General features: G+C 44.4%; 1 protein-coding gene across 2 annotated transcripts; it reads left to right on the top strand.

The window, feature by feature from the left end:
- The first annotated feature begins 321 nt into the window (after window positions 1–321).
- Window positions 322–19,686, top strand: LOC110506013 (Golgi-pH regulating cation channel). Of its 2 annotated transcripts, none has more exons than XM_090221463.1 (19): window positions 322–570; window positions 1,325–1,382; window positions 1,761–1,858; window positions 2,090–2,206; window positions 2,377–2,424; window positions 3,978–4,034; window positions 5,027–5,177; window positions 5,758–5,819; window positions 7,011–7,194; window positions 7,356–7,455; window positions 9,275–9,368; window positions 10,464–10,644; window positions 10,819–10,877; window positions 12,153–12,256; window positions 12,437–12,513; window positions 12,991–13,061; window positions 14,487–14,539; window positions 17,770–17,800; window positions 18,849–19,686. In XM_090221463.1, exons 1-19 carry the CDS (start codon window positions 466–468, stop codon window positions 18,888–18,890), a joined length of 1,692 nt encoding a protein of 563 aa, XP_090077589.1. In that variant the 5' UTR covers window positions 322–465; the 3' UTR covers window positions 18,891–19,686. The 2 variants fall into 2 exon arrangements, with proteins under 2 accessions (XP_090077589.1, XP_090077590.1); XM_090221464.1 differs by lacking the exon at window positions 322–570 and adding an exon at window positions 593–885.
- Window positions 19,687–19,898: the final 212 nt, after the last annotated feature.

Below are 19,898 nucleotides of genomic sequence, written 5' to 3'. Positions count from 1 at the left end.
AACAGACAACATATGCTAGGGGGGATACAACAAATGACAGATTATACAAAGACCAAAGACATACACGTATTGATTGTTTCAACAGCTTTACTTTATTGGTAGAATGTAGAATGGTTTTAATAATGTACTGCTCGAACTCCTTATAGAAAACAAGGAAGTGTTTTTTTAAAAATATATTAGTTTATTATTTTGAATTATTTTTGTATTCGTTAAAAAATATATATTATCATTTAAAAAAAACATTTATTGATTACATTTTTCCCATTAACACAATAGATTTTCATTTATCCTTTATTATTCGGTATCTATTCGTCTCCACAGACAACTCTCAATTGCGCGACGTCATCCATCCGGGTACCAGGCGCGCGTCCGTGAAGCCTCTCCTTCACCCAACAGAGACTCCGGGCCCCGGAACTGACTGCGGAACTGCTTCGTACACAAATTAAATTGAAAAAAAAAAAAAATATGCCAGATGTCACGGTGTTTTTGTCATGTTTGTTGTTTTTTATTTCAATTTTGCGTCCAGGGATCGGGGCAGAAGTGTCCTTGTGGAATGTCGACATCAACTCAGTGAGTTACATGCGACTGTCCTGTGTGTGTGGTGTGTGTGTGTGTGTGGTGTGTGTGTGTGGTGTGTGGTGTGTGGTGTGTGGTGTGTGGTGTGTGTGTGGTGTGGTGTGTGGTGTGTGGTGTGTGGTGTGTGTGTGGTGTGGTGTGGTGTGGTGTGTGTGTGTTGTAGCATGACAGTATTTCAATAGCAGCTGCAGTAGGTAGCCTAGCCTAGCCAGCAGGCTTTTTGAAGTACAACAGTCAAGCCCAGGGAAGTAAATTAAATCCTGGGTTGACAGATGTAATATGAAGGTTTTCGACGATTCAGACACCAGTGTATGTACTGAAGCTAACGTTACACTGGTCTGATTTGTTTTCATGATCAATATTACATCACATTATCTGGGAAGATAGGCTACTAACTTAGCTACCACAGATGATTTGCTACTAACGTTACTCCTTGAGCCGAGAAGACTCAGTTGTGTCCTCAATAACCTGACAATACTGTTATTTATATATATATATATATCTACAGTGTAAGGTCTGGTAGTGAATGGAATATGTGTATATAGCTAGTTTCCTTATTTCTTAAAGTTGAGATAATACTGCTAGCAAGACTAAGGCTAGGTAACTTTCCAACTAGCTAGTTGTCTGATGTTGTATTGCACAACCATGACAAGTGTTTACATAAAACCTTCTCTTACTGGCACATAGTTGGTAAGAGGTTGTCCAAGGTGCTTGCTGCCATGGTAACTTGATCTATTCGTTTCTTTAGTCACAAAATGCCGTCTTCAGGAAGACATTGTACGCCAACACAACCATCTTCATGACATGTAAGTAATGAACCTTGGACGACGACAAAACGAAGATCATTTGCTTAAAAGGCCCAAAAAGATTTGATTTGACGGCTGTAGTTAAACAGGGTTTTCCTGTTACTCCTGTCGTGCAACTGACTTTACTCGTGGGCTTAGTCTGAAATGGCACCCTGTTCCTTATCCGCTCCCTAGTCAAAAATAGTGCACTATTACTGTATAGGGAATATAGTTCCATTTTGAACACAGCCTGACCACGCGGCTGTGTTTCTCCCAGTATCCTTCATTTCACTACAAACACTTGGTACGGGGCCTTACACTTTTCCACTCCCCCCCCCCCCCTCCCCACCACCTCTCTTTCCCTGTGTTTCTGCCATTGACTCTCCTCTCCTCCTCCAGTCCAGGGCGACTTGGCTCTATGTGATTCCACCCTGGCCTTCAACATCAGTTGGTACCTCCGTTCCTCGATCTGCTACAATGAAGTCTTTAATACTCCAGTGAGTACAATCCCTTCTTCTTCTCCCCATTCTCACAGGCTGACTCGTCATAAACCCTGCACACGAACCACACATAGCACACAGAGAAACAGTACGACATATCCAACTGTGCCATCACATTAATGTTGTAATAACGGAACCACAAAATAGTGTGTTGCCTGTAAAGAATTAGACACCATCATTTCTACATTAGAAGAGACATACTCCTGTTTCTGTTTCTACTTCCTGTAGGACAACAAGGCACTGACTATGTTTGGTCTGGATCACATGCTGAAGGAGGACTGGAGTGGCTTCTACAGCCAGGGATACATGTACTTCGACAACTGCTCGACTCTTTTACTACCCAAGGTCGGCTCTGTTGTTGTTGTTGTTGTTGTTGGGGTTGGGGTGTGTGAGGGGGCGGGGGGGGGGGGGGGGGGGGGGGGTTGCCATACACTGACTTATAATTCTTGGTTGATGTATTATATCTCTGCCCCCCATCCCCCCATCCCCTCCCCCGCCTCCATTCCTCCTTCCAGGTGTACTACACAGACTTCAGCCCCTATCAACCCCTCGTCAGCCCACAGGTATTATATTATTGTATTCAGACACCTTTTGATTTTAAAAGAAAAGTGTTGTTACGTTACAGCCTTATTCTAAAATAAAATAACACATGATACCCCATAATGACAAAGCAAAAACTGTTGTAATAACAAAGCAACAACATTTTTTTTTAAATTTACTTAAGTATTCAGACTCTTCACTCAGTACTTTGTTGAAGCACCTTTGGCAGCGATTACAGCCTTGTGTCTTCTTGGGTATGACGCTACAAGCTTGGCACACCTGTATTTGGGGAGTTTCTCCCATTCTTCTCTGCACATCCTCTCAAGGTGTCAGGTTGGATGGGGAGTGTCGCTGAACAGCTATTTTCAGGTCTCTCCAGAGATGTTTGATCGGTTTCAAGTCCGGGCTCTGGCTGGCCCACTCTGTTACATTCAGAGACTTGTCCTGAAGCCACTCCTGTGGTGTCTTGGTTGTGTGCTTAGGGTTATTGTCCTGTTGGAAGGTGAACCTTCACCCCAGTCTGAGGTCCTGGGCGCTCTGGAGCAGGTTTTCATCAAGCATTTCTCTGTACTTTGCTTCGTTCATCTTTCCCTTGATCCTGACTAGTCTCCCAGTCCCTGCCACTGAAAAACATCCCCACAGCATGATGCTGCCACCACCAGGCTTCACCGTAGGGATGGTGCCACCACCATGCTTCACCGTAGGGATGGTGCCAGGTTTCCTCCAGACGTGACGCTTGGCATTCAGGTCAAATAGTTACATCTTGGTACCTCCGTTCCTTTATCTGCTACAATGAAGTCTTTAAATCTTTTAATCTTATGGTCTGAGAGTACTTTAGGTGCCTTTTGGCAAACTCCAAGCAGGCTGTCATGTGCCTTTTACTGAGGAGTGGTTTCCATCTGGCCACTCTACCATAAAGGCCTGATTGGTGGAGTGCTGCAGAGATTGTTGTCCTTCTGGAAGGTTCTCCCATCTCCACAGAGGAACTCTGGAGCTCTGTCAGAGTGATCATCAGGTTCTTGGTCAAGGCCCTTCTCCCCTGATTGCTCAGTTTGGCTGGGCAACCAGCTCTAGGAAGAGTCTTGGTGGTTCCAAACTTCTTCCACTTAAGAATGATGGAGGCCACTGTGTTCTTTGGGACCTTCGATGCTGCAGAAATGTTTTAGTACCCTTCCCCAGATCTGTGCCTCGACACAATCCTGTCTCAGAGCTCTACGGACAATTCCTTTGACCTCATGGCTTGATTGTTGCTCTGAAATGCACTGTCAACTGTGGGACCATATATAGACAGGTGTGTGCCTTTCCAAATCATGTCCCATCAATTGAATTTACCACAGGTGGACACCAATCAAGTTGTAGAAACACCTCAAGGATGATCAATGGAAACAGGATGCACCTGAGCTCAATGTCGAGTCTCACAGCAAAATGTCTGAATACTTATGTAAATAAGGTGTTTCTGTCCGTGGGCAAATATGTAGAGAATGTTTTGTTCAGATCAAGAGGTACGGTCAAAAAAGTGATTGAAATCAAATGGACCCAAACCCATCTGTATACTCACTGTTACTCTGTTGTTTAGAGCGAGGAAGGCAGGCCTTCCAATCAGAGTGCTCCGCAGGGGTGGCTGGAAAAGCCGGTAAGCCAATCAGAACTCTGTTTTATAAGATATCTGTAAACAGGTTGTACATAGTCATGCCTGTTTCTAAATGTGTTTTGCATTTGAAAGTGTGTTTCTGAAATGGCAGCATATGGACCCTGGTCAAAAGTAGTGGACTAAGTACTAAGTACACAGGTGTAAAGTATTTAAGTCAAAAATACTTGAAAGTACTACGTAAGTAGTTTTTTGAGGTATTTGTACTTTTATCATTTTATATTTTTGACAACTTATTTTTATGTCACTACATTCCTAAAGAAAATAATAATGTACTTTTTTTTACCCCGTACATTTTCCCTGAAACCTTAAAAAGTACTCGTAACATTTTGCATGCTTTTAGTAGGACAGGAAAAGGGTCTAATTCACACTCTTATCAAGAGAACATCTCTGGTCCTACTGCATCTAATCTGGTGGACTCAACTAAACACACATGTCTGAGTGTTGGCGCGTGCCCCTTCTTATCCATATATTAAACAAAACAAGAACATGGTGCCATCTGGTGTGCTTAATATAAGGAATTTTGAAATGATTTATACTTTTGATACTTCAGTATATTTGAGCAATTACATTTTCTTTTGATACTTAAATATATTTAAACTTTAAATATAATATAATAATATTTAATATATTATATTTATATTTAATATTTAATATATTATAATATATTTAATATATTTATTTAATATATTATATTATATTATTATATTATTATATAATATTTAAACTTTATATAATATTTAAACTAATTTATTTTAACTCCACACTCGACTCTCAATTGCGCGACGTCATCCATTTGGGTTCCAGGCGTGTCCGTATGGTGACTCACTTTGACTTGAGTCATTCTATATTAAGGTGTCTTTTACTTTTAATCAAGTATGACAATCGGGTACTTCCCCCCCCACCACTGTCTAAAATAGGGAACAGGGTGCTATTTGGGATGCGTTCGAAGTGTCTTGTCATGTGTCCCCTTGAAGGATATTGGTGCGGTGGCCAAGGCTTGGTCCGACAGCCCCTACCTGTTTATAGTGAAGGTACAGCCGCAGCAGCGTGGAGATGCCAGCGGGGGGCGCCCTGGAGCAGAGGAGGAGGAGCCTAATGATGTCCAGGGAAACTTGGCCTTTATCAGTCAGTATTACCGTAACTGACACTCTCTAATATGAACATAGGCCCTTTTGACTTAGTGCTTCGTCATTGAAGATCCCTTCTGTCTGCAGAGCGATGAGAAATTGGACGTTGTCTGACTGCCTGTCTCTGACTGCCTGTCTCTGACTGCCTGTGTCTGACTGCCTGTGTCTGACTGCCTGTGTCTGACTGCCTGTGTCTGACTGCCCTGCCTGTCTGACTGCCCTGCCTGTCTCTGACTGCCCTGCCTGTGTCTGACTGCCCTGCCTGTCTCTGACTGCCCTGCCTGTCTCTGACTGCCCTGCCTGTCTCTGACTGCCCTGCCTGTCTCTGACTGCCTGTGTCTGACTGCCCTGCCTGTGTCTGACTGCCCTGCCTGTCTCTGACTGCCCTGCCTGTCTCTGACTGCCCTGCCTGTCTCTGACTGCCCTGCCTGTGTCTGACTGCCCTGCCTGTCTCTGACTGCCCTGCCTGTCTCTGACTGCCCTGCCTGTCTCTGACTGCCCTGCCTGTCTCTGACTGCCTGTCTCTGACTGCCTTTCTCTGACTGCCTGTCTCTGACTGCCTGTCTGTGTATTTACAGTGACCGTGGAGATGAAGGGGCCTCGTGAATACTCCTCCCCTGCAGACTGGCCTCTTATGATGGTGTGTTTCAGCCCGCCCCAACAGTGCAGCATTCAATATCAAAATAGTGTAACTGGGAAAACAGTACACAAGAAATAAGAGAAACATAAGATAACAGGAGAATGAATGCTGTATACTGGGTCTGGTCTAGGGTCTGGTCTAGGGTCAGGTCTAGGGTCAGGGTCAGGTCTAGGGTCTGGTCTAGGGTCTGGTCTAGGGTCAGTGTCAGGTCTAGGGCCAGGTCTAGGGTCAGGGTCAGGTCTAGGGTCTGGTCTAGGGTCTGGTCTAGGGTCAGTGTCAGGTCTAGGGTCAGGTCTAGGGTCTGGTCTAGGGTCAGTGTCAGGTCTAGGGTCAGGTCTAGGGTCAGTGTCAGGTCTAGGGCCAGGTCTAGGGTCTGGTCTAGGGTCAGTGTCAGGTCTAGGGTCAGGTCTAGGGTCAGTGTCAGGTCTAGGGTCAGGTCTAGGGTCTGGTCTAGGGTCTGGTCTAGGGTCAGTGTCAGGTCTAGGGCCAGGTCTAGGGTCAGTGTCAGGTCTAGGGTCTGGTCTAGGGCCAGGTCTAGGGTCAGTGTCAGGTCTAGGGCCAGGTCTAGGGTCTGGTCTAGGGCCAGGTCTAGGGTCAGTGTCAGGTCTAGGGCCAGTGTCAGGTCTAGGGTCAGTGTCAGGTCTAGGGCCAGGTCTAGGGTCAGTGTCAGGTCTAGGGCCAGGTCTAGGGTCAGGGTCAGGTCTAGGGCCAGGTCTAGGGTCAAGTCTAGGGTCAGTGTCAGGTCTAGGGCCAGGTCTAGGGCCAGGTCTAGGGTCAGGGTCAGGTCTAGGGTCAGGTCTAGGGTTAGGTCTAGGGCCAGGTCTAGGGCCAGGTCTAGGGTCAGTGTTAGGTCTAGGGTCAGTTTCAGGTCTAGGGTCAGTGTCAGGTCTAGGGTCAGGCCTAGGGTCAGTGTCAGGTCTAGTGTCAGGCCTAGGGTCCGTGTCAGGCCTAGGGTCCGTGTCAGGCCTAGGGTCAGTGTCAGGTCTAGGGTCAGTGTCAGGCCTAGGGTCCGTGTCAGGCCTAGGGTCCGTGTCAGGCCTAGGGTCAGTGTCAGGCCTAGGGTCAGTGTCAGGCCTAGGGTCAGTGTCAGGCCTAGGGTCAGTGTCAGGTCTAGGGTCAGTGTCAGGTCTAGGGTCAGTGTCAGGTCTAGGGTCCCCAGTTCTACATGGTGATGTGTTTGTTCTTCCCCAGTTCTACATGGTGATGTGTATAGTGTATGTGTTCTTCGGGGCGCTCTGGCTCTTCTGGTCGGCCTGTTACTGGAAAGATCTGTTGAGGATCCAGTTCTGGATCGGAGGAGTGATCATCCTGGGCATGCTGGAGAAGGCCGTCTTCTACTCCGAGTACCAGAGCATCCGCTACAGAGGAGACTATGGTCGGTTAAATTCACGCTCTTATTTTGAAATGCACTGTCATTTAAAAAAAATGTTTTTTGGTATGTCGATTGGTTGATTTGATGGAGAGTTGCATCATGGTCATTCTCTTTTTGTAAATCTGTAAATAATAATAATGCTGTTAAATGTTCTGCTTCTACAGTCCAAGGTGCTGTCATCTTTGCCGAGTTGCTGTCTGCTCTGAAGAGATCTCTGGCTCGCATCCTGGTGCTCATAGTCAGTCTGGGCTACGGCATCGTCAAGTGAGTTCATCCTGTCATACTTATTCCCCTTTTTAATAGTGAACTAGGGTCCACGGTCAAAAGTAGTGCACTATGTTTAAAGGAATAGAGTGCCATTTGGAAAGCGTACAATATGAATTACACTATTCTATGGGTTCAGAACTGAGGTCTAGTGTCAGGTCTAGGGTCAGTGTCAGGTCATAGTGAACTAGGGTCCCACGGTCAAAAGTAGTGCACTATGTTTTAAAGGAATAGAGTGTCATTTGGAAAGCGTACAATATGAATTACACTATTCTATGGGTTCAGAACTGAGGTCTAGGGTCAGTGTCAGGTCATAGTGAACTAGGGTCCCACGGTCAAAAGTAGTGCACTATGTTTTAAAGGAATAGAGTGTCATTTGGAAAGCGTACAATATGAAGACTGACTGTGATTACACTATTCTATGGGTTCAGAACTGAGGTCTAGTGTCAGGTCTAGGGTCAGTGTCAGGTCATAGTGAACTAGGGTCCCACGGTCAAAAGTAGTGCACTATGTTTTAAAGGAATAGAGTGTCATTTGGAAAGCGTACAATATGAATTACACTATTCTATGGGTTCAGAACTGAGGTCTGGTGTCAGGTCATAGTGAACTAGGGTCCCACGGTCAAAAGTAGTGCACTATGTTTTAAAGGAATAGAGTGTCATTTGGAAAGCGTACAATATGAAGACTGACTGTGATTACACTATTCTATGGGTTCAGAACTGAACTGTTGTCATTGTCCATCACCTACCGACTGTATGGTGTGAGGATTCACCTAGCGCTCACGATTTGGGGCGGTACAGGTGTTTGATGTATTTGAATAATTGATTAGTTAATTATTATTATTATTATTATTAATTAATTAATAATTGCTTATGTTATATTAATAGAAGGAGAGGTTATAAGACTTACATTTTATAGGGTCCTAGACTATAGATGAACAATATATATATTCATTATATAGTTTTGGAATTGTTCCACAGTTTCTCTCCTCTCGCTCTCTCTCGTAATGTGCGACTGAGACAGAACTCTGCAGGGGAGTGTGGGAGATAAGACCAGTTAGACATTCAACAATAAATCAACGTTCTGGGGAGGGGGACATTTTATTGCCTAGCTTTTAAATAAACATTTGAAACTCTCTGTTTGTATCGCCATGGATACAGGGTTTTGGTCTCGGGAGTAAAAAGGTGGTCAGTGACATCACGAAGGCGGGACTATTGGGTTTTATAAAAAATAACTTGAGACTTTTTTTTTGTTTGACGCAGAACTTACTCGGAAATATACGTGCTCTGTTCCTGTTCCTGTTGTCAACTTCTGTCTGCAATTGCATTAAATAAAGGGTTTTTGAATGATTTAATTCAATATATTGTCATAATGCTAATTTCACCAATGAGACAATGATGGTACGAAAGAAACTAACCCTAACATTAATGGAGGATTCCCTCACACTACAATCTTGTACAGTGTTTACATGTACAAGGAGTTGTGACACACACACACACACACACACAGCGCAGGTTTTACTATCCTTGTGGGGACTTCTGGGGATTTCCCATACCCATGAGGATACTAATACACACACACACACACACACACACACCAACACCCTGGTTTTATGGCCTAGCTTTGACCACACATCTGGGCACGTATTCACGAAGCGTCTCCGAGTAAAAGCGCTGATCGAGGATCAGACCCCCATTTTTTTCCAGTGTGATCTAAAACAAAAGGGGGGTTGGGGGAGCTGATCCTAGATCTGTACTCTGAGACTGTTTTGTGAGTTCAGGCCCTGATTTTCCCTGTTTTCCTGCTCTGTCTCTCGCAGACCCAGGCTGGGCACCACAGTCCACCGGCTAGCAGCAGTAGGCCTGCTCTACCTGCTCTTCTCCTCCGTGGAGGGAGTGCTGCGCGTCACAGGAGTGAGTAGCTACAGTTTGGATTAATCACTACACTTCTCATCGAGTGCAATCACTACAATTCTCATCGAGTGCAATCACTACACTTCTCATCGAATGCAATCACTACACTTCTCATCGAGTGCAATCACTACACTTCTCATCGAGTGCAATCACTACACTTCTCATCGAGTGCAATCACTACACTTCTCATCGAGTGCAATCACTACACTTCTCATCGAGTGCAATCACTACACTTCTCATCGAGTGCAATCACTACACTTCTCATCGAGTGCAATCGCTACACTTCTCATCGAGTGTCATCACTACACTTCTCATCGAGTGTCATCACTACACTTCTCATCTAGTGTCATCACTACACTTCTCATCGAGTGTCATCACTACACTTCTCATCGAGTGCAATCACTACACTTCTCATCGAGTGCAATCACTACACTTCTCATCGAGTGTCATCACTACACTTCTCATCTAGATCACTTTGAGACACCTTGTGAAGTTTGGATGCACCTCTCATTCTTTGAACTGTCCCTCTGTCCTCAATATTTTTATTTCTCTTTCTACCTCTCCCTCTCTCACTCTCTCTTTCTGTCTCTCCCTCTCTCTCTCTCTCTTTCTGTCTCTCTGTCTCTTTCTCTCGCTCTCTTTCTACCTTTCTCTCTCTCCCTCTCTGTCTCTCTCTCTCTCTCTCTCTCTCTCTCTCTCTCTCTCTTTCTCTCTTTCTACCTTTCTCTCTCTCCCTCTTTCTGTCTCTCTGTCTCTTTCTCTCGCTCTCTTTCTACCTTTCTCTCTCTCCTTCTCTGTCTCTCCCTCTCTGTCTCTCCCTCTCTCTCTCTCTCTCTCTTTCTGTCTCTCTGTCTCTTTCTCTCGCTCTCTTTCTACCTTTCTCTCTCTCCTTCTCTGTCTCTCCCTCTCTCTCTTTCTGTCTCTCTCTTTCTCTCGCTCTCTTTCGCTTTCTCTGTCCTGTTAATCTCTCTCTCTCTCTCTTTGTCTCTGTCTCTTTGTCTCTGTCTCTCTGTCTCTCTCTCTCTCTTTGTCTCTGTCTCTTTGTCTCTGTCTCTCTCTCTCTCTCTGTCTCTCTCTGTCTCTCTGTCTCTTCAGGGTTTCTATGGGACCGTAGCCCTGGTGGCTAACCTGAGTCTCTCTCTCATTGACTCCTGTGTGATGTGGTGGATCTTCATAAGCTTGTCCCAGACCACTCGTCTTCTGAAGCTGCGTAGGAACGTGGTGAAGCTGTCTCTGTATCAGCATTTCACCAACACACTCATCTTCTCTGTTCTGGGTGAGTTGAAGGGAATTATTGATGGATGCTTTTAATGTCACAGTGGTATGAAAGGCACAGCTTTTCAATTTCATATGAATTTTGTTGTACTCGGGTACTGTAATCTCAATATTGACTTATTGAATAAATGCTAAGTTATTTATTTTATCTTTTCACTTTGTTTTGTTCCCGTAGCTTCTATTATCTTCATCATCTGGACGACCAAAGTGTTTAAGCTGGTCGACTGCCAGACGGTGAGTTGGTAGATTTTACACTGAACAAAAAACAAAGTCCCATGTTTCCCAGGAACAGGAAATAGAAGATCCCAGAAAATGTTCCATACGTTCCAAAAAATCGTATTTCTCTAAAACAAATGTTGTCTACAAATTAGTTTTACATCCCTGTTAGTGTTATATCCTCCTTTACCAAGGTAATACGTCCACCTGACAGGTGTGGCATGTCAAGAAGCTGATTAAACAGCATGATCATTACAAAGGTGTACCTTGTGCTGGGGGACAATCAAAAGACCCTAACACAATAGCACAAATGTTTTGAGGGAGCATGAGATGGCGTGCAATTGGCATGTTGACTGTAGGAATGTCCACCAGAGCTGTTGCCAGAATGTACATTTTTCTAACATAAGCCGCCTCCCAACATATTTTTTTGAGAATTTGGCAGTACGTCCAACTGGCCTGTGTATGGCGTTGTTTGGGCGAGCGGTTTGCTGATGTCAATGTTGTGAACAGAGTGCCCCGTGGTGGCTGTGGGGTTATGGAATGGGCAGGCGTAAGCTACGGACAACGAACACAATTGCATTTTATCGATGGCAATTTGAATGCTCAGAGATACCGTGACGGGATCCTGAGGCCCATTGTCGTGCCATTCATCCACCGTCATCACCTCATGTTTCAGCATGAGATCCAATGTCGCAAGGATCTGTACACAATTCCTAGAAGCTGAAAATGTCCCAGTTCTTCCCTGGCCTGTATACTCACCAGACATGTCACCCATTGAGCATGTTTGGGATGCTCTGGATTGACGTGTATAACAGTGTGTTCCAGTTCCCGCCAATATCCAGCAACTTCGCACAGCCATTGAAGAGGAGTGGGACAACATTCCAACAGGCCACAATCAACAGCCTGATCAACTCTATGAGAAGGAGATGTGTCCCACTGCATGAGGCAAATAGTGGTCACACCAGATACTGACTGGCTTTCTGATCCACGCACCTACTTGTTTTAATTATTTGTAATTTTTTTTAAAAGTTTTTGAGACCAACAGATGCACATCTGTATTCCCAGTCATGTGAAATCCATAGATTAGGGCCTAATGAATTTAAAAAAATTTACTGATTTTCCTTATGAACTTCAAATCGTTTGAAATTGTTGCAGTTTGCGTGTTTTTTTATTTATTTATTTTTGCTCAGTGTATAGCTACATATTCTAAACAAATGATGCTTGATTATGCTGTTGTCTTGTGTTTTTAAAAGACCGTGTCTCTGTCTCTGTCTCTGCCACTGTGTGTCTCAGGGTTGGAGGGATTTGTGGGTAGACGATGCCTTCTGGCGCCTCCTCTTTTCCACCATCCTCCTGGTCATCATGGTGTTGCTACGACCCTCCGCCAACAGCCAGAGGTCAGAGGTCAACATTTTTTTTTTTAACAGACTAATGTTTTCATAGAGGACAGAGGTCATTTGTAATAACACTTCTAATATATACATATCTAATAGGAAGTGTATACATTACAATAGTAACAGTGTAGTAATATACAATAGTATATAGCACCTGTCTGAGGCTGTGTTGTGTTCTCGCAGGTTCTCCCATTCCCCTCTGATCGATGAAGACGATGAGGAGGATGACGCCAAGGAACCCATGCTGAATGAAGCCTTTGGTGAAAGACTTTAACCAGTTTAACGTTAGGATTTCCTGCTGTATTGATATAATATATGACAATAGGGATCTCTAGCGGGGTTGGGGTCAACTCCAGTCTAGCGGGGTTGGGGGTCAACTCCAGTCTAGCGGGGTTGGGGGTCAACTCCAGTCTAGCGGGGTTGGGGGTCAATTCCGAAAGTAAACCCAATTCCACATTTTCCTATTTGAAAAGCATTGAGGAGAATTGGAATTTCAGTGTACTTCCTGAAATGACCCCGAATCTGGTCTCTCCGGTGCCTTCAGAAAGTGTTGTGTTACAGCCTGAATTCAAAATGAATTATATATATATATATATATTTTTTTAAATTACATTGGTGAGAAAAAAATTGATTTAAACCATTTGAATTCAGGATGTAACACAACAAAATGTGTAATAAGTCAAGGAGTATGAAGACTTTCTGAAGGCCCTGCATCTAACTCCACATTTCTGTTCCAGAGGGGATGAAGATGAGAGGCACCAAGGCTGAGACTAATGGATCCCAGTCACAGAAACTACTCAGTAAAGAGGTCAGTCCATTCAATTCAATTCAAAACTACTCAGTGAGGCGGCGAGTCCAATTCAATATAAACATATATATATATATATATATAATATCCCAGAGGGGTAATTACTTTGGGCATGTCTGCAGCAACAAAATCAACAGTGTCTAGGGCTCCAAGGGCTCAGGTCCTCCGAGAGAAAGAATTAGAGGGAGCATACAGACACCGGATAAGACAGGAGAAATACTCCAGATATAACAGACTGATCCTAGCCCTCCGACACAAACTATTGCAGCCAAAAATACTGGAGGCTGAAACGGGAGGGGTCGGGAGACACTGTGGCCCCGTCCGACTATATACTCCTGGACAGGACCAACCAGGCAGGGTATAACCCCACCCACTTTTTCAAGGCACAGCCCCCACACCACTAGAGGGATATCTTCAACCACCAACTTACAAGGCTGAGTATAGCCCACGAAGATCTCCCCCATGGCACGAACCCGAGGGGGGCGCCAACCCAGACAGGAAGATCACATCAGTGACTCAACCCACTCAAGTGATGCACCCCTCCTAGGGACGGTATGAAAGAGCCCCAGTAAGCCAGTGACTCAGCCCCTGTAATAGGGTTAGAGGCAGAGAATCCCAGTGGAAAGAGGGGAACCGGCCAGGCAGAGACAGCAAGGGTGGTTCGTTGCTCCAGAGCCTTTCCGTTCACCTTCACACTCCTGGGCCAGACTACACTCAATCATATGACCCACTGAAGAGATGAGTCTTCAGTAAAGACTTAAAGGTTGAGACCGAGTTTGCGTCTCTCACATGGGTAGGCAGACCATCCCATGAAAATGGAGCTCTATAGGAGAAAGCCCTGCCTCCAGCTGTTTGCTTAGAAATTCTAGGGACAATTAGGAGGCCTGCGTCTTGTGTAGGTATGTACGGCAGGACCAAATCAGAGAGATAAGTAGGAGAAAGCCCATGTAACGCTTTGTAGGTTAGCAGTAAAACCTTGAAATCAGCCCTTGCCTTACTGTCTTTCCAAGCTAGTCGGAAGACTTCCAGTTTGGTGTGACACCATTTCCGTTCCAATTTTCTGGAAGCTTGCTTCAGAGCTTGGGTTTTTTCTGTATACCAGGGAGCTAGTTTATGACAAATGTTTTTTGTTTTTAGGGGTGCGACTGCATCTAGGGTAATACGCAAAGTTCAATTGCGTTCCTCAGTTAGGTGGTTAACCGATTTTTATATTCGGACATCCTTGAGTAGGTGGAGGGAGTCTGGAAGGGCATCTAGGAATCTTCGGGTTGTCGGGTTGTCCGAGAATTTATAGCACTGCTTTTTGATGATCCTTGGTTGGGGTCCGATGACTTAACTTAGTCATCTTTTCACAGTCCAATCTGATTCAAGACACTGTTTTGCGTATATCCCAATAAATGAACGTATCCTTTCTCTTGTTCTCAGGACGAAGACCTGAAATGGGTTGAGGAGAACATTCCCACGACTGTTGCTGATGTGTGAGTAGGAAAGAAATGAAAATGTTGAAGATGTATTGGCCCAAGTTACTGCTATGTTCATTATACTGTATAACTGGTCACCTCTCTGCTCTCAATTCAATAAATGCTTTATTGGCATGAATAGTGGTTGTCATTGCTTCTAAAGCAATGTATATGAATATATGCTAGAAGGTTAATAATTATATACAGTACCAGTCAAACGTTTGGACACACCTACTCATTCCAGGGTTTTTCTTTATTTGTACTATTTTCTACATTGTAGAATAATAGTGAAGACATCATAACTATGAAATAACACATATGGAATCATGTAGTAACCAAAAAAGTGTTAAACAAATCAAAATATATTTGAGATTCTTCAAAGTAGTCACCCTTTGCCTTGATGACAGCTTTGCACACTCTTGGCATTCTCTCAACCAGCTTCATGAGGTAGTCACCTGGAATGCATTTCAATTAACTGGTGTGCCTTGTTAAAAGTTCATTTTGTGGAATTTCTTTCCTTCTTAATGTGTTTGAGGCAATTAGTTGTGTTGTGACCAGGTAGGGGTGGGTGTCTATATTATTCTCTCTGGTATGCAATCTGGTTTCTGCTCAGGTTATGGACGTGTCACTGCAACCTTAAAAGGTCCTCAATGATGTCACCATTGCCCTTGATTCTAAGTAATGTTGTGCTGCTATTTTTATTGACTTGGCCAAAGCTTTTGATACAGTAGACCATTCCATTATTGTGGGCCGGCTAAGGAGTATTTGGTGTCTCTGAGGGGTCTTTGGCCTGGTTTGCTAACTACCTCTCTCAAAGAGTGCAGTGTATAAAGTCAGAACATCTGCTGTCTCAGCCACTGCCTGTCACCAAGGGAGTACCCCAGGGCTCGATCCTACGCCCCACGCTCTTCTCAATTTACATCAACAACATAGCTCATGCAGATGATACAGTCTTATACTCAGCTGGCCCCTCCCTGGATTTTGTGTTAATTGCTCTACAACAAAGCTTTCTTAGTGTCCAACAAGCTTTCTCTGCCCTTAACCTTGTTCTGAACACCTCCAAAACAAAGGTAATGTGGTTTGGTAAGAAGAATACCCCTCTCCCCTACAGGTGTGATTACTACCACTGAGGGTTTAGAGAGCTTGAGGTAGTCACCTCATACAAGTAAGTGGGAGTATGGCTAGACGGTACACTGTCCGTCTCTCAGCACATATCCAAGCTGCAGGCTAAGGTTAAATCTAGACTTGGTTACTTCTATAGTAATCACTCCTCTTTCACCCCAGCTGCCAAACTAACCCTCATTCAGATGACCATCCTACCCATGCTATATTACGGAGACATAATTTATAGATGGGCAGGTAAGGGTGCTCTTGAGTGGCTAGATGTTCTTTACCATTCGGCCATCAGATTTGCCACCAATGCTCCTTATAGGACACATCACTGCACTCTATACTCCTCTGTAAACTGGTCATCTCTGTATACCCGTCGCAAGACCCACTGGTTGATGCTTATTTATAAAACCCTCTTAGGCCTCACTCCCCCCTATCTGAGATATCTACTGCAGCCCTCATCCTCCACATACAACACCCCTTCTGCCAGTCACATTCTGTTAAAGGTCCCCAAAGCACACACATCCCTGGGTCGCTCTTCTTTTCAGTTCGCTGCAGCTACCGACTGGAACGAGTTGCAACAAACACTCAAACTGGACCGTTCTATCTCCACACTCTTACTGACGGTTGTGGCTGCTTGGCGTGATGTATTGTTGTCTCTCTACCTTCTTGCCCTTTGTGCTGTTGTCTGTGCCCAATAATGTTTGTACCATGTTTTGTGCTGCTACCATGTTGTGTTGCTGTCTTAGGTCTCTCTTTATGTAGTGTCGTGATGTGTGTTTTGTCCTATATTTAAAATAAATAAATAATAATAATAATAATAAATGATCCCATCCCTGCAAGGAGGCCTTTTGGTAGGCCGTCATTGTAAATAATATATTTTTCTTAACTGACTTGCAGAGTTAAATAAATACAAATGATGGTCTTTTACCAAATAGGACCAAGTCCATATTATGACAAGAACAGCTCGAATAAGCAAAGAGAAATGACAGTCCATCATTACTTCAAGACATGAAGGTCAGTCAATCTGGAAAATTAAGAACTTTGAAAGTTTTCTTCAAGTTCAGTCGCAAAAAAACCATCAATGCTGAATTTGTCTCTCATGAGGACCGCCACAGGAAAGGGAGGCCCAGAGTTTTGATTTGATTTAACTAGGCAAGTCCAGTTAAGAACAAATTCTTATTTACAATGACGTCCCCAACGACCCGGACGACGCTGGTCCTATTGTGCGCCGCCCTGTGGGGCTGTAGTATCGAATCAGTGTCTGTAGCTATGCAGTGCCTTAGACCGCTGCGCCACTCGGGAACCCTTACCTCTGCTGCAGAGGATACGTTCATTAGAGTTCACTGATGCACCTCCGATGATTGCAGCCCGAATAAATACAGACACAGACACATCTCAACATCAACTGTGTGAATCAGGCCTTCATGCTCATATTGCTGCAAAGGAACCACTACTAAAGGACACCACTAAGAAGAAGAGACTTACTTGGGCCAAGAAACACGAGCAATGGACATTAGACCAGATGGAAATCTGTGCTTTGGTCTGATGAGTCCAAACTGGAGATTTTTGGTTCCAACCGCCGTGTCTTTGTGAGACGCAGAGTAGGTGAACGCATGATCTCTGCATGGTTCCCACCGTGAAGCATGGAGGAGGTGGTGTGATGGTGTGGGGGTGCTTTGCTGGTGACAGTCAGTGATTTATTTAGAATTCAAGGCACACTTAACCAGCATGCTCAGCATATGTGGAAACTTATTCAAGACTGTTGTAAAAGCATTCCAGGTGAAGCTGGTTGAGAGAATACCAAGTGTGCAAAGCTGTCATCAAGGCAAAGGGTGGCTACTTTGATGAATCTCAAATATAAAATATTTTGATTTGGTTTAAAACTTCTGGTTACTACATGATTCCATATGTGTCATAGTTTTGATGACTTCACTATTATTGTGCAATGTAAAATAAAAAAAAATAAAAAAATAAACCTTGAATGATGTAGGTGTTCTAAAACTTTTGACTGGTACTGTACATTTAAAAAAATCATACATGAACAAATAAGCAATTATCTCTGTCTTCCTCTCTCTCTGTCTCTGTCTCCCTCTCTCTCGGTCTCTGTCTCCCTCTCTCTCTGTCTCCCTCTACAGAGCCCTCCCAGTAATGCTTGACGAAGAGGAGGTAAATAAGGAACTTCTCTCTTTTTTAAAATGTTTACCTTTATTTAACTAGGCAAGTCAGTTAAGAACAAATTCTTATTTTCAATGACGGCCTAGGAACAGCCTGTTCAGGGGCAGAACGACAGATTTGTACCTTGTCAGCTTGGGGATTTGAACTTGCAACCTTTCGATTACTAGCCAAATGCTCTAACCACTAGGCTACCTGCTGGTTACTAGTCCAACGCTCTAACCACTAGGCTACCCTGCCGCCTCTAACCACTAGGCTACCTGCCACCCCTACACTCTAACCACTAGGCTACCTGCCCCCCCTACACTCTAACCACTAGTCTACCTGCCCCCCTACACTCTAACCACTAGGCTACCTGCCACCTCTACACTCTAGCCACTAGGCTACCTGCCGCCTCTACACTCTAACCACTAGGCTACCTGCCACCCCTACACTCTAACCACTAGGCTACCTGCCACCTCTACACTCTAACCACTAGGCTACCTGCCTCCCCTACACTCTAACCACTAGGCTACCTGCCACCCCTACCTGCCACCCCTACACTCTAACCACTAGGCTACCTGCCGCCTCTACACTCTAACCACTAGGCTACCTTCCGCCCCTACACTCTAACCACTAGACTACCTGCCTCCTCTACACTCTAACCACTAGGCTACCTGCCACCCCTACCTGCCACCCCTACACTCTAACCACTAGGCTACCTGCCACCTCTACACTCTAACCACTAGTCTACCTGCCGCCTCTACACTCTAACCACTAGGCTACCTGCCACCCCTACACTCTAACCACTAGGCTACCTGTCTCCTCTACACTCTAACCACTAGGCTACCTGCCACCTCTACACTCTAACCACTAGTCTACCTGCCGCCTCTACACTCTAACCACTAGGCTACCTTCCGCCCCAATGTCTCTAATGACTGCCGGTCACATTTTTTGTCTATTTTTTTTAAAAAATACAAAAAAATAAAGCTCAGTCAAAAGTTATATTTTGTGTTACTATCATTCAACAGAGACACATGTTTCTCTCGCTTTTTGTCCCCAGGAAATTCTGAAAACCAAGATGGAGAGATCCAAAATGGAATGACCGAGGGGAGGGGTTTCACTGAGGGGAGGGGTTTCACTGAGGGGAGGGGTTTCACTGAGGGGAGGGGTTTCACCGAGGGGAGGGGTTTCACCGAGGCAGCCATTGATGGAGTCAAATGAAGTGATCCATCAGATCCTATATTTATGTACAACACTTTTATGTTCCTTCATTTTGAGCACCGCCATGCAGCCGCTAATAAACTCTACGGCTTTGCCAAATGGCCCCCTATTCCCTCTGTAGTGCACTACTGTTGACCAGGGCCCATAGGGTAGTGCCCTACTGTTGACCAGGGCCCAAAAGGTAGTGTACCCTATGGGCCCTGGTCAACAGTAGTGCACTCCATTTGGGATGTCACTTGGCCCAGTGAGTCAGTCAGTCTGCCATTGACACCTATCTATAATAGTATTGACACAGGGGCAGTCTGATAATTTGTCAGATTTGCTAAATGCATTATTATGTGTCACTGTGAGGCTTTTTATGTTAGTTTCTGCCACCACCTCCCAAGATAATTAATTTGACACCCCCCCCTCCCTCCCCCTCCCCTACACTGACACAGTGCAAGTTAAACACAGCCTGTGAGGCCAGACTAGGCCCACTCACCCAGTAATTTATTCTACAGACAACATGTTTTTGTATTGTTAAATTATCCTGCATTGCATATTTTTTGTTGTTTGTTTAGCAGGAAATAAGGACAGCATCTAATGTACAGTAAAGTGGATCTGTGTTGTAATTTCTTTGTTACATTATTGTATGCATTTTTTTGCTGTTTATTCTGGGATTAAAGTTTATATTAAAACCTTGTCACCATGCAAATTAATACAAGATGTGTATAGTATTATGTGTGTTTTTTTTTTTTTTTTTTTTTTTTTTTTAGGGTCACAAGATACTCATTATTCTCTACTACGACCCGGTACTAGAACGCTGGTTAAGGTTCGCCTTGTTCTAATTCATCGCTCATGATTGTGCTCACATATTATCCATTATATTGACCAGATTTTCGAGTGGCCG

This window comes from Oncorhynchus mykiss, chromosome 25, assembly GCF_057628025.1.
Source record: "Oncorhynchus mykiss isolate SJ-2025 chromosome 25, ASM5762802v1, whole genome shotgun sequence".
Taxonomy (NCBI): Eukaryota; Metazoa; Chordata; class Actinopteri; order Salmoniformes; family Salmonidae; genus Oncorhynchus; species Oncorhynchus mykiss.
The sequence above is the reverse complement of the archived record's forward strand: the minus strand, read 5'-3'. Positions and strand labels throughout refer to the sequence as shown.

Bases quoted from the DNA above. Each gene is read 5' to 3' on its own strand.
- LOC110506013 (XM_090221463.1), top strand. From the start codon at position 466: ATGCCAGATGTCACGGTGTTTTTGTCATGTTTGTTGTTTTTTATTTCA. The intron at 2,207-2,376 runs GTCGGCTCTGTT...TCCTCCTTCCAG, and splicing joins CGACTCTTTTACTACCCAAG to GTGTACTACACAGACTTCAG. The intron at 17,801-18,848 runs GTAAATAAGGAA...TTTTGTCCCCAG, and splicing joins TAATGCTTGACGAAGAGGAG to GAAATTCTGAAAACCAAGAT.